Source organism: Alligator mississippiensis, chromosome 7 (assembly GCF_030867095.1).
Source record: "Alligator mississippiensis isolate rAllMis1 chromosome 7, rAllMis1, whole genome shotgun sequence".
Classification (NCBI taxonomy): Eukaryota; Metazoa; Chordata; order Crocodylia; family Alligatoridae; genus Alligator; species Alligator mississippiensis.
Window position 1 is genome coordinate 28,833,809 of NC_081830.1, and position 15,287 is coordinate 28,849,095.

At 51.1% G+C, this 15,287-nt stretch overlaps 1 protein-coding gene across 1 annotated transcript; it reads right to left on the reverse strand.

Annotated features, from left to right (window-relative positions):
- Positions 1-1,883: 1,883 nt before the first annotated feature.
- On the reverse strand, positions 1,884-7,499 carry LOC102562017 (mast cell protease 1A). The gene is made up of 5 exons (XM_059731825.1): positions 7,445-7,499; positions 6,962-7,100; positions 5,278-5,440; positions 3,801-4,061; positions 1,884-2,484 (listed from the first exon to the last, which is right to left on the reverse strand). The coding sequence occupies exons 1-5, from the start codon at positions 7,497-7,499 to the stop codon at positions 2,341-2,343; spliced, it is 762 nt and encodes a 253-aa protein (XP_059587808.1). The 3' UTR covers positions 1,884-2,340.
- Positions 7,500-15,287: the final 7,788 nt, after the last annotated feature.

Here is a 15,287-nt window from a genome sequence, read left to right on the forward strand (position 1 = left end):
CTCAGAAGTTTTAATTTTTTTCCATTGAAGAAAAATCAAATTATAGCTTCTTGCCTCTAGATTTTTGGTGCAGGGCCTGGAAAGATCCAGCTTGCATGCCTACATGTACAAGGCCAAGACACCTTTACCTAAGCTAGAGACCCCAAGATCAGGCTCCATGAAGGCGTGGGCAGAGGACACATTATACTGGTTTAATCAGCAGCGCACAAGTGTGACAAGCATGGGCTTCCTTCTCATCTGTGGAGAGCTCAGTCACTTACTGGCAGTAGGGCCTCAGCTCCCTCCCCCACACTCCGAGCTATAGGTGAGAGTTGTGGTTAACCCGATCCCCTGAGTTTTGGGTGAGAACACAGCTCTTTGTTCTTTCTCAACAGACCACCAGAGTGACTGTGGCCAACCCTTGGCTGAAAGGCACTGGAAACTTGGAGATGAAGATTGTGATGAAAAGGGTTGAGTGGTTTGAGCTCTGGCCTGTAGACCTTGTGAGGAGCAACTGGGAAGATGGAAGGGGGAGCTCAGTGTGAGCATATCTTGGTGTCAAATACTTTGTGGTGTCAAATAATTGCTATAAATACTCATAGAAGCAGGACAACACGATGCCCTTTTCCTCCTGGGGGAAGATGGCAGTCTGGGCCTGGTGCCAGCGCTCAGAGATCAGTTCCCCATGACCTTGTATTTCATTGTATTGGGTAGGTGGTGTCCCCAGGTTAATACTAGTGTTTTGTACCTGCGTTGTTGCAAGGGTGGCTCACTGGGGCCCGAGGAAAATGATTGAGGCTAGTAGCACTGCTTATTTGGAGCCAAGCAGAGCTGCTGTGCTGTTGGGATACGGGCACTCTGACACCCTCCTCTTCAAAGAAGCCAAACCCACTTCCTCCCCAGGAGCTCTCCGAGGCGGAGGTGCTACAGATCACCAAGGGCAGGGAAGAGCCAGGGCCTCAAAACCAGAGGCTGTCATGCTCTCACAATGAGCCAGGGCTGGGTTCAGGGAGATCCTCTCAGGAGAGGGAGACCAGATGAGGCTGCTGCTTGGGAAATCCCAAGAAAGAGCATCCCACCCACTCTCCACCATGAACTGGTGCTGGTCCCATGACAAATCTCCACTGCCATTTTGTCTCCAAGAAACAGTTTGGTGCCAGGGACCCTGTACCTATTCTCCTCCCCTGAGCCAGCCAAGGCCCTTCCCAGGGCCCAGTGTGCAGTCAGCTCCCTAGAGCTGGGAAGGGGCAGACAGAGGTTTGGTACCACCTTGGTCCCTGGAGCTGTTGAGCACCTGTGTGAAAGTGGGGTTGGTCACCCTCCCTGCATGCGGCATGGAGTTGGATCTCACCAACCTCCTGGACCAGGGGCAAAAACACTGTAGCCCCATGTGGGCCTGAGCTGGGACCCTGAGGCTCACCCCTGCTGATCCAGCAGGCCCTCTGTCACCTCCAGTCCTAGGCAAAGTCTAAATGAGCTTAAATAGCAGAAGGGGGTGCCTGACAGTGGGGTCCCTGGCAATAACATGAAATTAGGCTTTGGGCCCTAGCTAGGCACTGGGGAGACATCTCTAAATGCTGCCCAGTGGCTCCAGCACTCCACAATCCTGGAACTCTTCATGTGATGCAGTGCTCACAACTACTAGACCCGGGACCTAGCCAGTCTGGGGCTTCCTGTGAACTATCACTGCATGAGACCAGTGAGCAGGTGAAGGAAAGGGTGTGGGAGTGCCTGTATCCTGGATGGCAATACCTTGTCAGGTCCTGGGGATGTTGGGGAGCCCAGACTGAGAAATGGATCTCCATACCTAGAGCGGTGTTACTTAGTGAAACAAACAGGACTTGAGACACCTGCAGCAACTGCTGCTTAAAGCCGTTTATTGCCAAGAACAGCATGTTGTAGGATTTCACTGAAACATTACAAGGAAAGGTTTTCACACTAGAAATGAAGAAGCAAAAGAGAAGAGAATGGCACCAGGGACCTTTCCTCTCTGGCAGGCTCCAGCTTCAATCCATCCACAGGAGAAGGTCTGTCTATCACAGGAGAGTTTGGTAATGAGGTATAAGGTCTTTCTATGTGTGGGGCTGGCTGGAATCTAGCCCCAGAGTGAGGAGAAATCAGTTGTATCAAGACCCTCTGGGAATGGGATATTGGGTTCTTCCCTCAAGGAAGAAGGAAAGGGAATACAGGCTAGCTCAGGGTATCCCTGTGTAATGATGGCAAGTGTCCAGGAACATCCTGACATGCTCATGATAGAGTTGGGACTCGGAGAGGAACGTCCCAGGGGAGTGACTGCAGGGGAGCAGCACAGCAGCTTACAGTCAGCCTCCCTCTGGCACAAGCACAAAGAGCTCCCCAGAGCTACTTCTGGCCCATGTTCTCCTCTATCCAATCGATGTAGGCCGAGACCCGAGTATAGACAGCAGGAGGAATGCCACTGTGTTTTCCAAAGGACACGATACCCTGGGCTATACCTTTGCAAACCAGAGGCCCCCCGGAATCACCCTACAAAAAGGAGAGAAAGGAATCATAGAGTTGTGGAATCCTAGAGCAGAGGTCACCTGGTCCAAGCCCTGCCTGAGGCAGGATCAGCCCTACCCAAACCATCCTGTACCTATCCACTGCCTAACCTCTCAACTAAACAACAATCATTCCTGACTAAACAGAAGACATAACATCCACAGGTACCTGCCACAGGTAAAGCAGGGGGACCATGGTAGCCAAGGTTCTGCCAGTATTAAAATATGCTCAAGAAATCCAAGGCAGAGGGCCATGCCTCAACAACAGAGGAAGTAAAAAAACACCTCCAGTCCACCCCAGTTTGACCACGGGGTAAAGTTCCTTTCTGGTCCCAGATGTGGCATCGGTCTGGCCCTGAGTGGTGGGGAAGGCCCTCTAGCCAAGAACCTCTGGGTTTATGTCGCTGCATGAGCCCTGGCATGGTCCAGTCAAAGTGCCCAAATACTATTGCCTCCAGGAAGACTTAGAAACACCCTGGACATGTGTAGCTGCAGGAGTGGAAAGAATTCCCTCCCAGCCCCATGTGGCAGCCAACAAAGCACCAAAGCAGGGGAAATACCTGCAGTAGTACCTGGACACAACTACACCTAGCTCATCCTCAACCAGTGGCTGTCCAGCCTCTTCTTGAAAACCTCCAGCAACAGAGGCCACAGCTTCCCAAAGCATCTGTTCCTCACTGCTCTAACAGTGAAGAAGTTTTTTCTGATCTCTAGTCAAAATCGACTTTGCTGAATCTGCAGACCACTGGGTGCTCTACTTGCTGCAGCAAAGGAGAAAAGGTGTTTTCCTCTCTCTTTCTGGTGCCCTGCATATATCTGAAGACTGCTGTCATGTCTCCTCTTAGGCACCTTTTCTGCAAGCTGAACATGCCCAGCTCCTTCAGCCTCTCTTCCTATGTCTTGCCTTCCAAGCACTTTAACTTCCTTGTCACCCATGTGTAGACCCTTCACCCCCTCACTTATCCATGTCTTTCTAGAAGCAGGCTAACATGCCAATTGACTGCCAGTTTTCTCTGAGAATCAGGCCTCTTTGAAAGCCCATCTATCTGAACCCCAACTGGGCATGAGAGCAAATGGAAATATCAAGCTATCGTGGCTGTTTACACTCACATACAGCATTTTGTAGTATCAGGATCAAGCCTGGAAAATAGTGGGTTCGTTTAACACCTTCCTTTCCAAGTGTAGCAAGCCAAGCTGCTAAATGACTTCATGCCATGCTGGGAATTCAGTATTTTAGTACTGAGCTCAGCATAGCAGGAGGAGGAGCTGCACTGTAGGAAGCAGGGTTGGGCCAAAAGTTACCTTGAAAGATGACTTCTTGTCTCTGCTGTCTCCCATGCAAATCATCAAAGTAGAGTTGAAAGAGCCATAAAGGTACCTACATTGCTCCTCATCACCCATTTTCAAATCCACCTCTTGGAGTTTGTTGGATGGCCGGATAATGTGCACTCCAGTCCTTCCCCATCCAGCCACGCTGCATGTGGTTCCTGGTTTCAGCACATTATTAGCTTGGGGCAGACGAATCAGATCCACGGTCTTGGTTATTTTAGCTTTGCGTGCCAGCTTCCATAGGGAGGACAGAGGGAAGAAGAAGGAGATATATCATGCCCTCTAATTTGCTGGCAATTGCAGCCAGATTAAGACCAATGCTGAGAGTTTGGCTTTTGCTGCTCACTCTCTCTAATAGTTTCTTCAAGCTCATTAATGGAACTTGGGAAGAGGGGCTACAAAAGTCCTCATTTAGCAAAAGGGATAGTAAGGCCTAGGGCTGAAGGACTTGCATGAAGTCACCCAGAAGGAGTGCATCTACATGTGCAATTAATTTGAAGTAATAAACTCTGGCGCTTATTCACAGGAGTTTATAGCTCTTGAGAACAATATTTGAACATGTGCCTGGGACTGGGAAAGTAAGAGCCAGATCAGAGCAGCCCTGGGTGGCAGGGGTCTGGGGATTCAGCCTGCCAGCCTCGTGTTGCTCCAACCTGGCTCAACATGGTGTAGAGGGACTGGCTGGAGCATAAGGGTGCTCCAGCACGGGGCTAGCTGGCGGGCAGCCCGCACACTGAAGTACTCACGTGCTGCAGCCACCCCTGTCAGCATCTACACATGCTTTCCAGCACATGAAAAAAACTCTGCTGCAGGATAGTACTTGTATTTACAGCAGAGTTTATTAGTTTAGTGCAACCTAATAGGGCTACATATGTAGGCACCAAGAGGTTTACAGCAGAGTTAATTAGGCAATTCCACAGTAAACATTTGTGTAGATGTGCCCAGTACACCACTAATGGACCCAGGACTGGAGCCTAGGTCTTCTGGTGCCCAAATCCCTCTGCCTGGTATAAAGGCAGGTCTGCCCTGCAGCTTTGACATATCCTCGCTGGGACACTTCTGAGCATTTGCCCCCACACACTCCAGCTGACAAACACCAAACCCCCAAATCCACAGGAAGAGCTTGCAGGAACAAGCAGACATACCCAACTCCCCAGTCCTCACTCCCCTTTCCAGAGTCAGAGATAAAACAAGGCGCCCCCAGTATCCCTTTTCCTCTTACAAATGAGAAGAACACCTACAGGTCCTGACTGCCAGGGTCCCACTCTAACCCATTACTGTTACTCACTCCCGTTCTAGAGCAGGGGTAGCAAACACAATCACAGCTCCCAGGGGCAGGTGCCTTAGCCACTAGACCTCATCCTCTGCTAGCCATAGAGAGGGAGCTTCACACCTGCTGTGTGCAGAGAAGCACAGCCCTTCCCCAGCACCCTCTCATTATGCACAGTACCTGGAGCAGCATGATGTCATTTTCTTTGGTTCTCCTATTGTAGTTCTCATGAGGAATTATGTCTCGCACAGCAATTTCCTGCCTATTCTTCTCCATCATGCTGAGGTCATGGGCTCCGAGAATGACTCGTGTATTGTTTCCCTTTCTTTGAGGCCCAGACTGGCTGAAATGGTATAATTCTGACTTCAGGAAGGATACTCAATCCTAAGGGTTATATTTTGATGTCTCTGGCTTTGTTCCTGGCTGCTCCCTAGCTGTTTACTGCTGCTAACTCCTGACATTTTACCACAATTCTTCTGATAGTCCACATTTTTCATCAAAACCCCAGCTCCTGGCATCATGGGATTACACAAAATTTCCCACTTCCAGTTTGTTTTTACTGATATTTCAGGAAAGAAGAGCTGGGCTCAGAGTCAAAGCTCAGCAAGGGAACGTATAGTAGCCATGAAAAATGGAGGCAGGGAAAGAGTAGGAAAAAGGACCAAAGTAGCTCTAAGAGACCTTGAGCAGTTTGGGAAAGAGGTGCAGGATGGTCAGCATGACCTAGGAGAACTCTTCCAGGCCTGTGTCTTATGTTTAAAGCTGAAGCTCTCCACGTCTTTAAAAATATGGAGGCCCAGACACTGACTGAGAAGAGAGGCCTTTTGCAGAGAGGGGATGGTCCTTACACCCTCCCTTCTGCAGGAGAGGCAGATTCTCTCTTTCCCACGTTATTCCAAATCTTAGTCATCCTCCCTGCCTCTTCCTCCACCAGCCTCCCATGTCACCTAAGTAACTTGGAGAGCAGCTTCCCCTCACCTTCAGAATAATGTAGGCTTCTAAACCACATGGGCACTTGTGAACTCTGCCCTGACCAGCTGGAGCACAACAGTGTGTGGACCTGGTACCAGCACAGACCTTTGAAGATGTAGGTTGAAGCCCTCGCTCAGCCATGGGCTCCCTGAGTGACCTCCAGGCACCTACTGAATTTGCCAGTACATGGTGACGGGGCCTAGAGCCCAAAGGTCAGATAAATGAGACACTCTTAGCTAGGACTGAGCACAAGAGGAGGAGCCCTGCTCCCTGAGCCTGAGGAGGAGGAAGCCAGGTGAATCTCTGAGGGCAGTCTCCCCAACTGGATCATCATCTCATCCTTCAAGGCCGTAGCAGGTGAGACAAGCAGGTGATCCCACAGGCAGCCAGTGTGGGCCAAGCAGGTCCTATGGGGCTGCCCAGGTTGTCAGGGTCAGCCCCAGAGGTGTCCTGTTACAGGACCCCTGCTCTCACTCGGGGTCGGTGCAGTATTGGGATGGACGGAGGCCCCATTCTCTATGCTGGGCAGGGGATGAAACCCGTCTCCTTCAAGAGGGGTCAAAAACTACCCTGCCTGGGGCAGCCTATTCCCAACAATGGCCCACCACCATGAGGAAAGTCAGGGAAGGATCAGCTTGTCCCCAAGCAGCCAGGCATCCACACCTGTGCCCAGGTGGCCCCTCTCAATCCCACACAGAGGTCAGGGATGGAGGAAGGTGGTAACATTGCAGCCAGGTACGTGCAGAGTGTAACTGCTCTGCAGTACTCTCAGTGCCAAACAGAAGGACAGTGGACCACTGCACTCAATTCCCAACCCAGATTCAGAGCTGGAAGGACCCTGGCCTTGCAGACAGGACCAGCTGCTGCCGGGAGGCACAGAGGGGAATCTCACCCTTTAGGATCACAGTGTGCGGCTGTCAAGACGAAATCCTTTCGCACCAGGAACCCTCCACACTGAGAACCTTTTATCTCCACAAAGGCCATGTATGGTCTTGAGTGAGGTTTGGCTTCCTGTCCACCGATGATCTCCCCTGGGAATCCCCCATCCCAGAGAGACACAAAGTCAGGAGACAGAAGTCCACAATCTCCTACCTCCCTAAATCTCTCGGACCACAGCTCTGGCTGGTCAGAGCTCCCTGTCCCTGGCAGCAGCCCCAAATCCTGCCCCTGAGCTGAGCCCCTGGAAATGTTCCTCTTGGTCCCCGCCCCCTGAGAAGCTCGTGTCCACACACACAGCATGCTCATCCCTTATGAGCTCCAAGTCCCAGGGACCAGACTGAAGTTTAAATCTAACTCCCTGCACAGCGCCTTGAAGAGAATGGGCTCAGCTCCCTGTGGGTCTGGGGGGAAAAGCCTCACCCTTCTCTGTACTCACCAGCCAGAGCCCCACTGGGCAGGAGCGAGCTCACGAGAAACAGGGGCAGAAGCATCGCTGGAGCCCGACTCAGAAAGTTCACAATGCCACTGCTTTAGGGGGGTTATAAAGAGCAGGCTGTGGTGGGACAGGAAACCTCCATGTGACGTCCCCACACACCAGGCCTGGGTACAGCCCTCCCTGTTATTCTGTGGAGATGGGGAGTAAAGACCACATCCTCCCACGTCATCCTTCCCACATGGCTTAGCAACATGAGGGGATGCTCAGCACCTGGGCTTGTATTCTGCCAGGGCTGTATCCTGCCATGCATGCCTCATCCTCCTTTCCCCAGGCTGGAGCAGCCTGGTACTCTGCAGTGTTTGTCACTGCCCATACCCACGTCCCCTGCACATCCAGAGCTGAGCTGGGGGGGATGTGACTTACTAGCCAACACAACTCACTCAGCTCTCTGCCCAGCTCAGTGCTAGTGCAGCAGGGGCTGTGGTTAACTCAGACTCATCTCAGTATCTAGTGAGAACTGGGGCCACACACTGGAGCTCAGACATCACTGTCTCAAGGCATCTGTGACAGCAGGATTTTCAGAAATGACCTGTTCAAGATCAAAGGGCAAAGTGCTCAGTTCCTACCTGTTGATCCAGCTGGTCTCACTGCCCTGGGCCTAAAGTCCTCACTGGTGTGAATTGGAGTCATCTGGGTTAGATCCTCCTTTGGTGTAAATCACATGTAGCTCTCTGGGAGGCCAGAACAATTTACACCAGCTGAAGATATGGCCCATACAAGGCAGTTGAAAGGACAGACTTGCGGTCCCCATTTACCAAACCTTTAGCAGCCCCTAGGAGGTGTTCACACAGGCATAAGTCCAGGCTCTGCAATGCTCTCAATGCCAAGCAGAAGGACAGGGGAGTGGTGGGCTCATTGTCCAACCCTGATTCAGAGGTGAATGGACCCCAGGCTTCCTGGAGAAAAGCTGCATTGAATGGAGAGGAAGAAAGAAAGCCCTGGGCAGATTCAAGGGCCTAGCGCATGATATTCATTGCAACTGTCCTGAGAACTGTGTGCAATCACATAGTTTAAAGTAATAAGGAACCACCTGAGCCCAATCTAGAGATGTTAAATATTTTTAAGGGGACTTGGCCATTCAAGCACATCCAAGGGTTTGTCAAGCTAAGACTTGGACATGTTGCTTGAAATAGGACTTTGCTCTCTTATTGCTGGTGCCTATGTTTGATGGACAGCCTGAAAAAAAATCATATGTGCCTCTAATCACCTATAACGGAGAACTCCCTGGTCCTTGGCTGGAAAAAATTTGCCTGGAGTTTCTCTCAGGCCCCGACATTTCTGCGGGCAGCACTGCACACAGCTCCCAAATTCCCACCCTCCTACACAGGCCATCTTCTCTCAACCCATCCGACTGGACCTTTTCATTTCAGATGCTGTGTTACATAACGCTTTCAGGTCAATCTTTAACATCAAGGTGGAACTCACATGTGATTTTATCGCATTTGGGATTCGAATCCCCCTTGGTTCTATTTCAATGGTTGAGCTTTTTTTTTTTTTTGTATCAGATATATATTTCATTCCCTAATTATTTCCTTGTTTCTCTTTCGCTTGAAAATTTAATTTTCAAACAACAGTTTCATTTCATTCCTATTTTAAACTTACTTTCCCTTCTCAATGAGCACTTTGTAATTGGACTTATCTTTGTTTCCTTGCTGGATGCAGGTGGAAGCTGTAGCATTGTGAGAGCATTCAGGAAAGGCTGACATGACTTTAGAAGTAGCTACAGGAACTTCCTGTGGGGTCCCTGGGGGCAGACACATGCAATGAGGGTTGTACATGCTTCCTTTTATAATTGGAGACAGGGCACTGTGATGTTCTAATTCCTACAGTACTGTCATGTCCCAAAAGGAGGGGTGACAGGAGTAGCATTATCAGGATTGTGAGACCCCAGGGGCAGAATGATGGGATATAGATCTGACCAGCAGCACCGGGAGGTACTTGAGGCAAAGGTATTGTGCTGAGTATGAAGCCTGCAGCACTGGATGGTCAGTAGAGCAGAGTGATGCATTTGGGGCCATACCTGAAGTTGTGCCAGCAGGAATGTGAGCTCACAGGGGTCATGGTAATACGACAATGGCTGTGCCACCACGTGCTGAGACGACTGGATTGGGGCAAAACCATGAGCTCCATGCACTAACGAGAGGTAAGTAAGGCTGGAGGCATGTGTGGAACAGAAGTTTTTGCTGGGTTGGTGAACTCCTCCTGTTGGTCAGGGCAGACGGCAGCAAGAGGACGTGGAGTGTCAGACATCAAAGGATAACAGTCCCTGAGAGAAGCAAGAGGGGTAAGAGTGCTCGGAAACCCCCTTGGCTCAGCAAGGGCATTCAGCAATGCCTGAAGACTAAAAGGGGGGCATACTACCAGTGGAAGGGAGGAACTATCACCAAGGAGGAGTATTCCTTCTCAGCCCAGGACTGCAGGAGGCCTATTAGGAAGGCCAAGGCAGAGATGGAGCTCAGGCTAGCGTCCAGGATTAAGGACAACAAAAAGTACTTTTTCAAGTACATTGGGAGCAAGAAGAGGGCACCAGGCAACGTAGGTCCCCTGCAAGACGCAAACGGTAATCTTGTGGCTATGCCAGATGAGAAAGCTGATATTTTTAACAGTTTCTTTGCCTCTGTTTTCCTGAACAGGGACCGGGATATCCCACCTACCAGAGGTAGAGACAATCTTGTGGATAGCTCTGTCAGGCCTTCAGTCAGCGCAGATGTAGTTAGGGATCTTCTGGAAGGGCTAGACATTTTTAAATCTGTAGGTCCAGATGCCCTCCATCCAAGGGTGTTGAGGGAGCTGGCAGGGGTCATCGCGGAGCCCTTGGCCTGGCTGTATGAGCGTTCATGGTCATCTAGCCAGGTGCTGGGGGATTGGAAACTGGCTAATGTGTTCCCAATTTTCAAGAAAGAGAGGAAGGAGGACCCAAGTAACTATAGGCCTGTAAGCCTCACCTCGGTGCTCAGGAAGATCTTGGAGAGGATCATCAAGAAGCACATCTTTGGGGGGCCTGCAGGGGAGAATCACGCTCAGGGGCAATCAGCATGGGTTCATCAAAGGCAGGTCCTGCCTGACCAACCTGATTGCCTTTTATGACCAAGTAACTAAATCCTTGGATGATGGTGTTGCCGTGGATGTAGTCTTTCTAGACTTTAAGAAGGCTTGTCACCCCATCTTCATCAATAAATTAAGCGACTGCAGCGTTGATGTCTGCACAGTTGGCTGGGTAAAAAATTGGCTGATGGGGCGCACCCAGAGAGTAGTGGTGGACAGGTTGTACTCAACCTGGCGAGATGTGAGCAGTGGGGTACCCCAGGGCTCAATCCTGGGGCCCGCACTTTAACATCTTCATCAGTGACTTGGACGAGGGGGTGGAAAGCACGCTGTCCAAGTTTGCTGATGACACTAAGATGTGGGGCGAGGTGGACACACTTGAAGGGAGAGAGAGGCTGCAACTAGATTTAGGCAGACTACAAGAGGGGGCAGACGAGAATAGGATGGGGTTCAACGTAGAGAAATGCAGGGTGCTGCACCTTGGGAGAAGGAATCCACAGCTTACATACAGGCTGGGGAGTTCCCTTCTCGAAAGCACAGAGGCGAAAAGGGATCTTGGAGTCATGATCTTGGAGTCATGATTGACTCCAAGATGAACATGAGCCGCCAATGCCAGACCGCAGTCAGCAAGGCCAGCCATACCTTGTCATGCATCCAAAGATGCATCTTAAGCCGGTCCAGAGGGGTGATCCTCCCCCTCTATGCGACTTTGGTCAGGCCGCAGTTGGAGTACGGCACCCAGTACTGGGTGCCGCACTTCAAAAGGGATGTGGCCAGCCTGGAGAGGGTTCAGAGGAGGGCCACCCGCTTGGTGAGAGGGCAGCAAGACAGGCCCTATGAGGAGAGACTGAGGGACCTGAACCTGCTCAGCCTCAGCAAGAGGAGGCTGAGGGGGGACCTGGTGGCTGCCTACAAACTCATCAGGGGAGATCAACAGCAAATAAGCAGAGCCCTATTCTCCCCAGCACCACCTGGGGTGACAAGGAACAATGGTAATAAGCTAGTGGAGAATAGGTTTAGGTTAGAAATCAGAAGGCAATATTTTACAGTTAGGGTGGCCAAAATCTGGAACCAACTTCCCAGGGAAGTGGTCCTCGCCCCTACCTTGGGCAAATTCAAGAGGAGGTTGGATGATCACCTGCCTGGGGTCTTGTGAACCCAGCATTCATTCCTGCCTGTGGCAGGGGGTCGGGCTAGATGATCTGTTCAGGTCCCTCCTGACCCTAGCTAATATGAAACTATGAATCACTGATCTTAAGACTGTGTCTAGGGCTGTCTATAGTGGTTTTTTATGGGACAACCCCAAGCAGCAGGGTGCGTTGACAAACAGACTGGTGTTTAAAAGGCAGATAAAGGTGGGACATGCCCCAGAAACAAGGTGGCTGGCAAAACTTACCAAAATAATAGCCCAACCCAGAAGGGACATGCTCAAATGCCCAAGGGTGTGGCCAAGCAACCAAAGGCTGTGGTACAGTGCGATGACACACCTACATGTATCTCCTGTATTGTATCACCGTTCCATAACTGGCATCACAGTTCTCATACGTCACATCTGTCCCTCTGCCCCATATGTCCAAAAAATGTAACTGGCATAACAATCATCACATGACCCTGCCCCCTGTGAGTGCAAACTGCTACTGGTACTGCTCTGACCTCTCTGGGGAGTCCCCTGGTCCCCCTGGAGCTGTGTATAGCTCAAGCTGAGCAGAGGGAAGCAGCTTCAGACCAGATCCTGATCAGCCCCATAAATGTCTTGTGTAAGTGCCTGGTTTACTGCTCTGGATGTGGCCTTACCTGCTGAGCAGAGGAGTGATGCAGCTGGTTGCATGTGCAGCAGCGGGGCAGCAGGAGGGAGAGGAATAATCTGCATTTATCTCAGCTTCACTTGCACTTTAAAAGGCTCCAGTGTCCAGATGAGACTTTCCAAAGCCTACAGGTCATAGGCACACTAGCCTAGTGTCCCGCAACCTAAATTTCCTGCAGGCAGATGACCAAGAGCTAATCCCTTCCCAGCCACATAACTTCTGCAGCTGGTGGAGCTACAATATTTGGGACCAGTCCAGCAGAAATGGTGCACATCTGGAATGAGCTGAACACCTGGATAAGACTTGCATGTGATCTTCCCTTCTTTCAGCCCCTCTGGTAGGGAGGGTGGCTAATGCTGAGTCCTCGGCTGACTCAGCTCAGCACTCCTCTTCTTCCCAGGGGCCTGCGCTGAAGTGTGTGTGTTGGGGCAATTCTCCCCTCGCTGATCTGAGACTAGGTGGTAGAAACACCGACTGGAACAGAAATGATATTGAGGAGCACAGATATCATGGTGATTGGCACAGCAGGGAGTTTGCACTGGCATTTTTGCCAGTACTACCCTCCTAACCTATTTCTTGCTAGAAGGGTAGTACAGCACTGAAACAGGTTACCCAGGGAAGTTGTGGACTCTCCATCCTTGGAGGTTTTTAATGCCCAGCTCAGTAAAGCCCTACTGAGATGAACTAGTTGGGGCTGGTCCTGCTTTGAGCAGGAGGTTGGTCGAGATGTGACCTCTTGAGGGCCCTTCGAACCCTCATTTTCTATGATCCTTTGATCCATTGTACACCGAGATAAAGTCACCTCTTGGTCTTCTGTCTGATCAGAAAAACTAACTGCTTTCTTTAGGTCTCTCGCCATCAGGCACTTTCCCCAGCCTGCAAACCCCTTCTGTTGTACTTCTCTACACACTCCAATTTGGCAGTATTTTTTAAATAAAATGGCATCCCTTGACTTAGATAAACTTGCCTCTGCAGGCCCCAGCAACCAGGCAGGTGCTCTGGCAGGACTCATGGACCCCTTAGTCCCCACAGCCCTTGATCCCTTGTATTCAACAGCCTGAGACTGGGGAGAAGGAAGAAGACTGTGGGGAACAAAAGCAATAACTGCATCATCACAGGAAAGTGCACTGGCCTCTGTAGAGCCGGGCATTATGTAGCCAGGAGGTGACCTCAGGAGGATGCTCATACACATAGCAGTGGGGAAGAGGGTGGGATCTGCCCCTGCAGGACAGCCATCTCAGAAGAAGTGATAGAGGTGCACAGGACATCCACAGCTGGTTGTGTTTCCAGCAGTAGCTCTTTCCCTACATTAGAGCTTTTGGGTGGTAGCTGTGCTATTCAGCTGTTTCAGGTTCAACTTTTGTTCCTTCCCAACAGACCATCAAGTTGATGGGGTCTGAACTCTGGCTAGCGCAGTGCCGAAAAACATGGTGGAGCAGCTGTGCACTCTTGATGTGCGAGTACCTTGGAGCCCTGAAGCCCTGGCACAGACCCCAACCCAGCTGCACCAGGTGCTGCACAAGCTCAAAGAGGGACAGCGCAACCCACAAAAAGTTCACATAGAAGCAAGTGCAAAACATGTGGCTGAGAGTTGACAGAAAAACTATGGGAGGGGAAAAGTTTAGTGTCAGTAAAATTTTTCCCCAGAAGTTTTAATTTTTTTCCATTGAGGAAAAATCAAAATAGCTTTTCACCTAGGGATTTCTGGTGCAGTGCCTGGGAAGACACAGTTCTCATCCTACACATACAGGGCTGAGACACTCATGCCTGAGCTAGTGACCCCAAGATCAGGCTCTATGTGGCCCTGGGCAGAGGACACATTATACTGGTGTAGTCAGCACTGCGCAAGGGTGACCAGCTTGGGCATCCTCACCCGTGGTGGAGCTGCGGAGCTGACTGACTCACTGGCTGTAGGGCCTCAGCTCCCTCCCCGCCACTCAGGGCTATAGGTGAAAGCTGCAGTTAACCGGACCCTCTCAGTCCTGGGTGAGAACACAGCTCTTTGCTCTTTCTCAACAGACCGTCAGGGTGACTGTGGCCAGCCCTTGGCTTAGAGGCACTGGAAACTCGCAGATGAAGATTGTGATGGGAAGGGTTGAGTGGTTTCTGCTCTAGCCTGTACATCTTGTGGGGAGCAACTGGGGAGAGGGGAGGGGAGCTCAGTGTGAGCATATCTTGGTGTCTAATAATTACTGTAAATAGTCACATAAGCAGGATGCCTTGATGCCCTTGATGCCCTGTGGGGAGATGGCAGCCAGGGCTGGTACCAGTGCCCAAAGGTCAGTTCCCCAAGACCCTGTATTTCATTGTATTGTGTGGGTGTTCTCCCTAGGTTAATAATAGTGTTTTGAACCTGCACTGTTGCGAGTGTGGCTGACTGGGGCCCGAGGAGAATGAGTGAGGCTAGTAATACTGGTGATCTGGAGCCAAGCAGAGCTGCTGTGCTACTGGGGATGCTGGCAGTCTGATCTCCTCCTCTTTAAAGAACAAGCCAAACTCACTTCCTCTCCAGGAGGTCTCCTAGGCAGAGGTGCTACAGATCACCAAGGGCAGGGAAGTGCCAGGGTCTGTAAGCCACAGGCTTGCCCCTTGTGAGGGCATGACAGGGCTGGTTTCAGGGAGGTCCTCTTAGGAGAGGGAGACCAGGCAAGGCTGCACCCACTCTCCCCTGGAAACGGACACTGGTCCCATGACAAAAATCTCCAGCACCACTTTGTCTCCAAGAAACAGGGGCCAGGTACCAGGGACCCTGTACCTCATTCTCCTCCCCTGAGCCAGCCAAGCCCCTACCCAGGGTCCAGCATGCAGCCAGCTCCCCAGAGGTGGGATGGACCAGACAGAGGTTTGTTACCTCCTTGGTCCCTGTGAGCTGTTGAGCACCTGTGTGAGAGTGGGGTTGGTCACCCTCCCTGCATGGCATGTGGAGTTGGATC